Consider the following 12,373-nt stretch of genomic DNA (forward strand, 5'->3'; position numbering starts at 1 on the left):
AAATGTATGACCTAACTTTGAAACAGTAAGAGACACCTTATTCTTCATATCCCATTGCCAAAACTTAGGCTGCCAATATTTATGTAAGCTGCACAGAGAACAAAAATTAACCACGGTGGAGGCAGAATACACGCTTCAACTGAAGCAAGAGTCTTACTAATTTTAATTCCAAATTTCGTAGCAAACAGACCAATAGAAGCGTTACATCCCTCGTCTATAAAGGAATATAAGAAATTAGTCCGTAGGAGAGAAATATGTTGTAGATTTTTAGATACAAAGGTAATCACAAGATGGATATTATATTAGTTCTCACTTGTTATTTAGCCCTAGAGTCAAACACAGTTTGGCATGCACAGTAATTATTATTTTTAAAAGGCAATTGTTCACATGAAAACCACAGAAAAAAGAATAAAAAGGAGAAACAATTTAAGTAGTTTTAATGCAGATTATTGCAGACTAATATGTCACATTCACCCATCATACGAAAAAGGGAAAGAAAATAGTGAGGCGAGATAAAGCAAAAGTGTTTAGAAACACAAATGAAAATTAAATAAATTATTTTAAAAACTATAGAGAATAAGAATGAACTTATGTATTTTATTATTTTGATTAATTTAATATTTGAATTATTAAAAAATTAGAAAAAAAATATAAATTAGTTTAATTTTATATTTGTGTAAATAATAAATAAATAATAAATAATAAATGATTATATATAACAGATGCAATTTAAAAGAAAAAGGATACGCATTTATTACCACAATTTAAAATCCAAGCAAGGTAATTTACAAAAGTATTTGCTTTCTCTAACATCAAGTAACCACTGAAACTGCGAAACCAATACAAAGCTTTTATCTATGAATGAACCACAGCCTCCACCGCCGCCGCGCCGGCACTTTTTTCTTGATTTTGATTTTACGACGACAAAGTGGAAATTAACAAATGCTTAGTAGGTAGTCTTAAATGGCTTGTAAACCTTAAGGTCAAGAATGACACCAACAATCGAGCCAGCACCAGCCACGATCGAAATCATCAAGCAAGCCATGCTTAGCATCTTCAAACAAATCCACCGACTGCTCCACTTGCTTATCTTCTTCTGTTGAATATACATCTCCACCGGAAAATACACCGTCAAAGGCCAAAACCCAAGTGCCCCAAGGATCCCCACAACGTCATTGAAGAAAGGAAGCAACATGGATATAACAGTGGTTAACATCACAAACCCCGTTCTCCAAACCAGTCTAAACATGTTGAGCTTGTAAGGATGACGATAACCAGGGACTGGGATTTTGAACTCTTTGGTAATGAAGTAGCTTTCAGGCCATCTTTGGGTTGCCCATTTCTCGATGAATGCAAAAATGGGTTGGCAAAACACTTGGTATGCTCCCACCAAGTGAATTATTATAGCAGCATTGGCAATATCAAGAAGCCAAAAAGGGTTAAAGAAACCAAAACCTGTAAGGAGATTACCAGGTGCAAAGTCTCCAAAGGATGCGTAGCCCATGCTACCACATAACATGTAGAAAGCTGTTGTTACTGCAGTGCTCAGTTTGGTTGCCTTCTTCATTGTCTTTGCTTCTTCTGGTGGGGATTTGACTGTGTCTTGAATTTCAATAAGAATGACGGAAAATGAATATGCGAAAGCAATGTCACCAATGGCTTGTAAGCTTCTCCATATCTTTTGTGCTTGTGTTACTGTTCCAATGCTTATTCCAGTAAGACTGCCTTTAAATGTTCCGGTGGCTGCAACTTTGGCGATTCCAAGACCAAGACCGATGCCCGAATAGGTAAATGACATGACCGCAGCGACGATCGAGAGCCACCATATCTGATCGAAATCTGGGATTTGTGAAAGTAAAATCTCAGAGACACCGAACATGATCATGTACGGATTGCTGGACATATGACATGGGTTCTTCCCACCACTCTCGTGGAAACAATTAGACCTTTTTATTGCCCTGCCATTTTCAGAACAAGGAAATTCATATTTGAACCACAGTAATACGAAACTTTTTGCGGGTGAAATGAAAATCTTTACTCACATCATGCTTATCGATGCTGCGATTGTATATCCAATGGAAATGCCAAAAAGATTAAGATACTGAATTAATCCGCATGCCTTCACTTTGTATCCACCTGGGCCGAAGAAAATGAAATATTTCAGTCCCTTTGTTAGCGTAGTTATTTCCAAAACTTGGAAAGGGAAAAAAAAGGGTACCGAGAATGGAGCGAACGGCATCAGTGTAAGTATAGTTGCGTTTGCCAGAGACGGGGTCGCCGGTCCGATAACAGTCAGTGAGGAGAGAAGAAGTGTAGTAAGTGACAAAGGAAAACAACAACATTACAGCAGGACCAGCAATCCAGCCGAGTTGAGCAATAGCCCATGCTAAAGAAAGAACTCCTGACCCAATCACTGCTGTTATTATGTGTGCACTTGCGGTACATATAGTTCCTGCACATCCAATTCAAACATGTCCATTTACATATTGCTGCAATATTACTATTTATTATTAGTTCAATTATAGAAATTATTTTTTCGATGTATGTTTTTATTTTCATGATTTCCATTACATTACATTACATACTAAGGCATGTTTTCTTTAAATTCTATAAAAACATAAATATTGTTTCCTACTACTGAGTAGTTATGTTTTAACTGAGTGAAGTATGTAGTGTACCGGTTCGTTTGAGACGACCATCGTCATCGACACATTCGGAGACATTGTGAGAAGGGATAGCCATTGAAACATCGAAGACTTGGCGTTGGTTGTCTCCCATCTCTGCAACCCAAGGTAAGTGGTGCAAAAAAGTATGATCTGAATGTGCGAAGAGAAACGGGGAGGAAGCTGATGGTATATATAAATGGTTTTTAGAATATATTATATAATATTATACAAAATAATAATAAATAAGTGTAAAAGAAAGGTAAGTATTGTAATGCTGTGAGGCGTGTGTAGTCTGTCCTCCATTGTTGGTTGAAAGGAGAGGAATCAATGCTCTTTCCTCCTCCTCCGAAGCTTTTTGAGACACTCCCATCTTTATGCCAATTTGCATTCATTAATCAATCTATTCCACAAATTTTGCTCAGCTTTTTTCCTAATGGAAAGGGAACTCAGACTGTTTCTCCTTTTCATTTCTATATTAATGGAATCCCACTTTGCTTTACACTCCATATATAAACTATTAGATATGACTTTCACCATAAAGATAACAATGCAGGTTAATCTAACTGAGTTCATGATTTTATTCTGAAAATAATTTTACCACACAAAAACTTGCCTCACTTGTATTGACTTAAGTAACTAATCCTTAGTGTTTCCTAATCTGGGAGACTTAGGTGTTACTAAGTCTCTCTTTCAAATATGTACAACCCAAAATAGATTGAACTAGCTTCACACACTAAGGGTATTTTTGATTCATTTAACGGTGTTTTATAATTATCATGTTTAATTTATTTAGTTAGAATGTAAGATTTTACGATTTGATTAATGGAATATAAGATTACACATTTTACTAAATTGTCATTAGTAAAAAATAAGGATGAAATAGTTATTGAATTATGCTTGGAGTAAAACTTAACCATTAAAATATATAAAAATTAGTATAATAATACAATCAACCCTCTTTATAACAATTCTATTTTTCTATTTAGATTTTGCATGTTATAGAGATGTGACTGTTATACACCTATAACAATATACTGTTATAGAGAGATATATAATTGTTGTAAACCTACAGTAGAATTCATATCATGGATTTTCATAAAAAAAGAAAGGAAGTAGAAATCAAATCAGCAAAACTAAAAGGTGTATAACAAGTACATGCACTATTATTTTTATGAGTATTTTATTTTATTCTTTTACATGATTAATTATAAGGTTTATAAATTTAACAAGTTCAATTAGACAGTCTGAATTATCAAATTAAATTAATTAATTTATCATGAATTGTTAAATTCAAGTAATCAATTTATAAGTTTATGATGTTCCAAAATCATAGTAGAATGTTTAATTAGGGAACTTAATATTTTATTGAACTGATATGTTTAACTCGTTGAAGACTATTTTTATTTTTTTATATCAAAGAGAAAATAAAAAAAATATTAAGTAGACATTTTTCTTGGTGTTATACAACTATGAGCATCAACATATAGTAAATAAAAAATCAAATTAGGTGGAGAGTAAAAGACAAAACATTACAACAGTCGACCCCAAGCCATCAACAAAGCTTATTGTCTTCCCTGTAGATGTGTTGTATAATCACCTCCCATTTCTTCTTCATGTGCTTACGAGCTTCCCGACCTAAGTTATGATCCCCAACCTTAGCATTGCTGGTCAATATATTAATAACATCAATATTATCCAATTCAAGAAGATTATCTTCATTTAATAAAAAAATGGTTTATATATTTTTATGTGAAATTTAAATATTTTATTGAAATAATATTTTAATTACGATCATTTTTATTTAGTAAATTATAATTAATAGATTTGCTTATACAAAATAACTATGATTTTACTAAAGATTTTAGAGAATATATTTTAACCTTATTCTTAATGCATTTTTGGGTGATTATTCGATATTAATTGTGAATTTTATGCTCCTAATCCTTTAAATTCATGTTTTTATACTTAGAGAGCATTGGGGAGTAAAAAGAGTAAAAATTGGAAAATCGGAGCAAGGTACAGGAGCCACACAGCTGTGTGAGCCACACGGGCTGTCACATGGCTATGTGGCAGGCTATGTCGATTTCAAGAATTGGCATTTTGAACTGAGGGAAATACGTTTTTAAGTTTTTCGAGCATTCTAAGACTTATATATGAAAAAAATAAAAAATATAGGAGAGAGTTGTCATAGAATATTTAAGAAAACAACTTGAAAAACACCATTGAAATAGATTTCCATGAAGATTGAAGATTCTCATTTGATTTCTTAGGAAATTATCATGAGTTTCTTTATATCTTTCGATTATACTGTCTCTAGGATGATTTTATTAGCATGATTTTATTTCAACCGAAAAAATTTAAAAACCATTCTTTTCAAAGTTTACCAAGTATTACTATAAGATATTTTTGCTTTATATATATATATTATAAAATTTATAAAATATAATTTAAACTTAGACTAAAAAAATATTGTAAAATTTAAATATAAGACACCAAAATTTCTAAAATTTCAAATCTATCATTTCAAATAAAATCTCGTTCCTCTTATATATTTTTTATAAATATTATTTTTACGTAATATTTTTTACCACGTATAGTGAATCATAATCTAGTATATATCCTATCTTGAGAGTTTTCCAAAATAAAAGTAAGATGTTAGATATGAATAATGAATATTTAAGTTGGTAAAAATAATGGTTTCCATATGAAAGAACAAATATTTTATGAGTAAAAGATATAAACACATATTTTCCATTATTTTATTCATTAAAAGATTTTGTGTAATGTAGTTGGTTTAGTTAATTTTTTTTTATTAATTTTATAAAACCAATATGTTTAATATATAAGTAAAGCACAAAAAAATATTAAAAAGTAATAAGAGTAGTGATTGTTAAAAATGGACAAAATTTATATTTATGTTGGTTTATTTTTTTTAGTTGATGGAGATAAGAGTATACAAATACTATGCCTCATTAAGTTTGTCGCATTTCAATTTTTAATAGTTATTTTTTAAAATTTATTGTTGATTTTCAAAACGGGTTAAAATTTTAGTTTAGTAAATTATGTGATACTAGACGAGAATTTAGCTTCAAATCTATCTAAATTAACTTTATTTTTAAAAAAATAAAAATTTACAAATGAAATTCTTTAAGACACTGAACTTAGCGAAAGCAAATTGAAAGACAAAGAAGCAACGAACGAACAGAAGAGCTATAAAAAAGCAATGCATATAAGATGTTTAAGTAAATGATCTCAAAAGTGTTTAATTACTAAATAATGTGTTGAGTATGACTTATATTTCAGTCAAATTTAAAAGATAATCTCATAGTCAAACTCTGTTTATTTGTTTCAGTCGAGTTCTGATTAGTCTAGATTATTTTATTATTATTTGACCTATGAATTTAGCTTATAAATAGGCTCTTTTACAACCTTAGAAAAAACACCCATTAAAGATTAGAACTCATAACACTTTCGGAGAATTTTGTGTTTACGTTTTGAGGGTTATTTGTTTTGGAGTTTAGTTTTTATCTTCATCTTTTGCATTATTCGTTCTTTTGCCATTATACTAAAATTATCTTTACCCGTGGTTTTTTATCCTCTTTGGAAGGGTTTTCTACGTTAAATTTGTGTGTTCAATTTCTTAATTTATTCCGCTATTTTTTACTGTTCGTTGCTTAAATCGGGTCAATCCCCAACAAGTGGTATCAAGAGCTAGTTCAATTTTTATAGACCAGCCTATTCAGAGATGACAACAATAAGGTTTGACATTGAGAAGTTCGATGGTGTCACAAATTTCAATCTATGACAATTTTGGATGATGTCAATTTCAGTTCAGACCAGCCTGAAAAAGGTCGTTACTAGTAAAAAGCCTGAGAATCTAGATCAGACATAATGTAAAGAGCTTAATGAAAAGGTCATGTCTACAATCCAGTTGTGCCTCACGAATAGGGTATTGCAGGAGGTATTAATAGAGAAAACATTATCCGCCTTGTGGAAAAGGTTAGAAACTTTTTATGCGACTAAGTCTCTAGCTAATCGTTTAATGTTAAAACAACGTTTATTTATATTTCGTATGAACGAATGTGAGCTTCTTAGAGATCACATTAGTCAATTAATTACTCTTTTGAATGATTTAAAGAATGTTGAGGTTAAGATTGACGATGAAGATCAAGCTATTCTATTACTGTGCTCTTTACCCTTTTCATTCAGGTCTTTCAGGGAGACCCTGATTTATGGTATAAACAATCTCTTGTTCGAGGATGTGAAGGGTCATTTGTTGAGTAAATACAAACTCGACAATGAGTTTGGTTCGGATAGCAAGGCAGATAGGCAAGCTTCCATTTTGCTAGCATCAAAGAAGCGAGACAAAAGGTGTGGCTATTGTAAGAAGTTAGGTCACATCAAAGCATATTGTTATAAACTGCAAAATAAAAGGGTTGCTAAGAGTTACGAGGAAGATGTAGTTGGTGTTAATTTGGCCGATGAAAGCTGTGATTATTTCTTGTTAGTGTTAACGAGCGATAGCTCCGACCTTATGTCTGAGTGGATCCTAGATTCAAGATGTTCTTTCCACATGTGTCCTAATAAAGAATAATTATCCATATACAGTTCGATTGAAGGTGGAGTTGTGCGCATGGGAAACGATTCATCCAGTAAAGTAATCGGTATTAGTACTGTTAAAATTAGGATGCACGGTGAGATGATTAGGACACTCTCAGATGTTAGGTATGCACTTGGTTTACAAAAGAATCTCATCTCTTTAAGTATTTTAGACTTGAAGAGTTACAGAATCAACATCGAGTCGAGTGGCCTTAAGGTGTCTCGTGGGGCTCTCATTTTGTTAAAAGGTAAAAGGACTGAAAGTCTGTATATTCTGGAAGGTTCTATAGTGACAGGTGAAATCGGATACCTCTCGTCCGTTACAGAGTCGAAGTCAACTCGTTTGGAGTGGAGGTAACTTGGTCATAGGAGGGAAAAAGTTATGATCGGTTCGTTGAAGAACAATTCTCTTTTAGATGCAGGTTTTGAAAAGTTAGGGCATTGTGTTTGTGAAAATCAGACTTGGGTTAGTTTTGATTTGGCAGTGCACAAGTCAAAGGCTAGAAGTCTTCCAGCTTCGAAAGCATAGATTTGACTCAATTAATTCTATGCATAGTTCAAGATAGGCTCGTGATGGGCTTTAGCAAAGATGGCAGTGTGAAATACGAGTCAAGGTGGAGATTTGTTGAGTATGACTAATATTTCAGTCTAATTTGAAAGATAATCTCACAGTTAAACTCTATTTATTTGTTTCAGTTGAACTCTGATTAGTCTAGATTATTTTATTTTTATTTGACCTACGAATTTAGCCTCTAAATAGGCTCTTTTACAATCTTACAAAAAAAACACCTATTAAAGATTAGAACTCATAAAACTTTTGGAGAATTTTGTATTTACATTTTGAGGGTTCTTTATTTTCAAGTTTAGTTTTTATCTCCAATTTTTGTACTCTTCATTCTTTTTCCATTATAGTAAAATTATCTTTGCGCGTGGTTTTTTGTCCTCTTTGGATAGGTTTTTCCACGTTAAATTTGTATGTTCAATTTCTCAATTTCTTCCGCTATTATTTTTTACTTGTTTGTTGCTTAAATCAAGTTGATCCCCAACATAATGGATGATTACAAATGAGGGGAATGTCTCTATTTATCATTGAATTCCCCTTGATTCAATAGTACAGTTTAAATTAAATAGATGATCGAGATCAAAACCTATCTACAAAATAAGAGTCTTAAAGGATTTAAACACTATACAATCTTATATTTTATGATTACAATATATTCACTATGGTAACTCTAGTTTTACCAAAGTGTTTCACTAGGTCACCAAAGCTTCAAGTAATTGGGCTTCTCTATATGTTCCACGGATAGGGCTAGTTCAAGTGAGTCAAATAAGTCTCATTTAATCAGTTGATCTCCATGAAATGTTCTGTGTGCATCCGTCACAAGTTTCAACCCATGGCCTGCAACAATAGAGTATGGATTGAACATTCTTATTCTTTCAATTGGCTTGGAGAAGAACTTTGAAATTGTCAGAAAAAAATTTACGAAAATGCTTCATTTGAATATTATTCAAAAAAATTCCCTTCATAAAATCAACATTTAATCATGATGAAGGACTCATTCTTATCATTGGAAGCATCTTGATGAGAGAATGAGCATTTGGAAAGCCTTTATCCTTATCTATAAGGATTTAGACCAGCTTTATTTTACTTGAAGATGAAGGTGTATTAATAAAGTGATAATATGAAGATAGATAATCTAACTTGTATTTGAGAATTATCTTATCCTTTAGAAGCTAATTTATTGAGGCCTATAAATAGACTGCATTAACACACAAAACAGTGTGCTTAGTTGACTGCTTTTCGGGGATTAAGTGCTTACCTCTATTCGTTGGATAGTTATTATTGTTCGGAAGGATTTTGAGTGAATGATCGTAATAATTAAAATTTTCATTTGGGTTTTTAAAGATTTTTAAAATTTTAAATTAATAAAGATAAATTTATATTTTAATTTTTTAATAATATAAAAATTTGATTTAATCATTTAAAAATTATAGAGATATAGATTATTAAAATGGTGAAATTACATTTTCGCTATCATAAAAATTACAATTTAATTTCAGCCCTCCCTAAAAAAAATAATGGTTTCGCCTCTATAGACATGTGTCTTATAAGGGCGTGGAAAAATATTAAAAAATTAAAATTAAAATAAATAGATAGTCAATTTTTTAAGGTTACTTGTGGAATAAGAAAAATATAATGTTAGTGTACCAAATACTAACCCTAATTATTATGCATAATAATTTATATCTATACTATTTTTTAAAAGGAGAATGATCTATTTACATTGGTGTAAAATTTAAGTGGTTTTATACTCTTCTATAACTTTTTTACATGATTAATATTTTAACAATCCAACCGTCACATTTCATGCTTTATTTATGTAAATCATGCACATTCAGTTTAATATAAATTAAAATATTTTAACTATTTATATTATGTAAAAAGATTTCAATCGTTAAATATATATTAATATACACAATGTTTTAGATTAATAAAATAAAGATATCAAATCAATTAAAAAATTTAATTACATGAAAAGTATAAATATATTGATAAATTCTATAGTTGAATGATTAAAATATTAATTGCGTAAAATATTATAAAAAATAATTTTACACCGATATAAATAGATGTGTCCATTTTGTAAATGTAGGAGTGAATTTGTATAACCCATCCACTATGTTTCATTCTTTTTTTCAGCTCATAAGTTATAAGTAATATGTTTTGCCCTTTTGGTTAATTGTATTATCATGCCAAGTGAAAAGATGGCAATCAGCTACCTTATAGTTTGGCAACTGTAAAGTCTTCTCCCAATATTAGATTTCAATGGACATTTCATTCCAAAATAACACCTAATTTCTCCCAAGAAACACGAGTGTGAACTTCATAGTATCAGGACATGTTCTTGATATTTTTGGAGCCCTGAGTAAAACAATAAAATGGGATTTTAAGTTTTCTAAAAATTAGAAAAAAATTAATTTTTAAGTCCCTTTAAAGGTGGTAATTCTTTTTTTAACTTTTAAAAGTTAAAAAATATTAAATCCCTTACAAATTGGAAAACAATATTTTAGACCCTTTTCAACCTTGGGTCTAGACAATCATGCCTCCAAACAACCCCAAAACCGGGCCTGCATAGGATGAGGATGATAAACTCATTACTAAACCCTAAACATAAATAGAATCAAATAATCAGATGAAATTTTTCCTTTTTTTTTTAAATTAAATAAAAAAAGAGTGAAAACGATCAAAATCAACCACATCTTCAAAATATTTCCGACGTATAAAACAAAAACGTTGCAACAATTGATTGAAGAAGGCAATGAATTCTACTGATAAACAAATTAATATTCAAACTAAAACAGAAATACCCAAAACCCTAAATAAGGAAGATTTTCCAATATACACTAATCTTCAACGCAATTTGATGAATCGTGTGAAGAATGATAAACGAAATAAGAAGATAAATTCAAACACTAATCTCCTTTTATTCTGCTTCGTTGAAGATAAGACCATTTTTTTTCTTATGGTTGTGCATTTAAACATATTATAAAAATATTTTTTAAGACAAGACTGTGTATTAGTTTGATAGTTAGAGTGTTCATTGCCTTAGATGTGGTTTGAGTTTAAGTGTACTAATTGCATTATTGTTAAGGCTTTGTCCTCTTATTGTAATTCATGAAAAATAATAATTTTTTAAAGAAATTTTACATGAATAACTTTTACATGTAAGTGACATGTGGAAGCTTTTTAAAGCTTCCATTAGCATAGGCGAATCTCGGGGTTGGCAGGGGTCTTGACCCCCTAAAATAAAAAAAATGTTATTTAGGCTTTTTAATTTTTTTTAAATTTTAAATTAGTAAAGGTAAAATTACACTTTGGCCCTCCTAAAATTATAAAAATTTGATTTAATCCTTTAAAATTATAAAGATATAGACTATAAAAAATTAAAATTTCATTCGCCCCACTAAAAAATTGTTCTAGTTTCTCCCCTGCCCATTAGCCACATCAAGAGATTTTAACAATTAATCAAGTAAGAAACGAAAGTTGATAATGAAGAGGCTTAATTGATTATTTTAATTAATGTTAAAGTTTAACTAAGTATAAATTTAATTTAGGACTTAATTGATTTTTTGTTTTTTTCTTAACAGCTTGTTATAACTATAAGTAGAATTTATTTAAAATTAAAAATTAATAAGTTTATCAAATAATATAATTTCATTTTCGATTTATGATTAATTTTATGTGTGTGAATATATCGATTATACAATTTAAATCTAATAATAATTTAATATATTTTAATTATAAAAAAATACAATAAACATGTATCTCACGGAAATGAAACTAATTGTTACTAATATAATCATACATAATTAAATTTTTTATATTATTTATTTATTTTTGGTATTATTTATACCGGTTAGTTTATGTATATATATGTTGAAAAAAATTAATTGAGAAACTATGTTGAAATAATCGTGAAAATGCATCCTGTAGGACGCGTTTTTTGAGAGAAGACGCATTTTAACTTAGGTAAAAAAAAATTTCTTGCAGTTGAAAATTAGAAGTTTGTATATTTATTTTTATACGTGTTTGATATAGACATGGTTATAATTTTAAGGAATGTTTGAATTTACAGTTGTGTTGTAGAGTTGGGTGACCTACAAATTTCATCTGTCATGTGAGTATGGAGCTATCTCTTAGGAAGTTAGATTGCGTTGCAACTCAAAGTTCTAGTTAAAGATGATTATACGGTATAGGGTTGAAGTGTAAATAGGGCTTCAAGTTTACAAAGGTTATGCTATCAATGGATGGAGCATAAATGGGGTCATAGTTGACGGTGGTTATGTGGGTATGACAACGAGTTTCTCATCAGAAGAGGATTATAAAACTCAAACATAAATACGAGGAAGAAAAACACAATGGTGTTTCAGAACAATTAAGTAATGCATCTTATCTACCACCATCGAAGGCGATGACTCTGTTATTATTGTCGAAACCATTTTTTTGAAAATGTTGACTTTAAAAAATGAAAATGGAGTCGTTACCAATCTTTTTTGATGAGGTGTGATCGGGTCACCTCGTAAAATGGTTGTTTTTAATAAACCGT

At 30.3% G+C, this 12,373-nt stretch overlaps 1 protein-coding gene across 1 annotated transcript; it reads right to left on the reverse strand.

Moving 5' to 3' along the window:
• Positions 1–728: 728 nt before the first annotated feature.
• On the reverse strand, positions 729–2,900 carry LOC107937152 (amino acid permease 4). The gene is made up of 4 exons (XM_016869988.2): positions 2,679–2,900; positions 2,219–2,452; positions 2,043–2,136; positions 729–1,958 (listed from the first exon to the last, which is right to left on the reverse strand). Exons 1-4 carry the CDS (start codon positions 2,776–2,778, stop codon positions 947–949), a joined length of 1,440 nt encoding a protein of 479 aa, XP_016725477.1. The 5' UTR covers positions 2,779–2,900; the 3' UTR covers positions 729–946.
• Positions 2,901–12,373: the final 9,473 nt, after the last annotated feature.

Source organism: Gossypium hirsutum, chromosome A05 (assembly GCF_007990345.1).
Source record: "Gossypium hirsutum isolate 1008001.06 chromosome A05, Gossypium_hirsutum_v2.1, whole genome shotgun sequence".
In the NCBI taxonomy this organism is placed as follows: domain Eukaryota; kingdom Viridiplantae; phylum Streptophyta; class Magnoliopsida; order Malvales; family Malvaceae; genus Gossypium; species Gossypium hirsutum.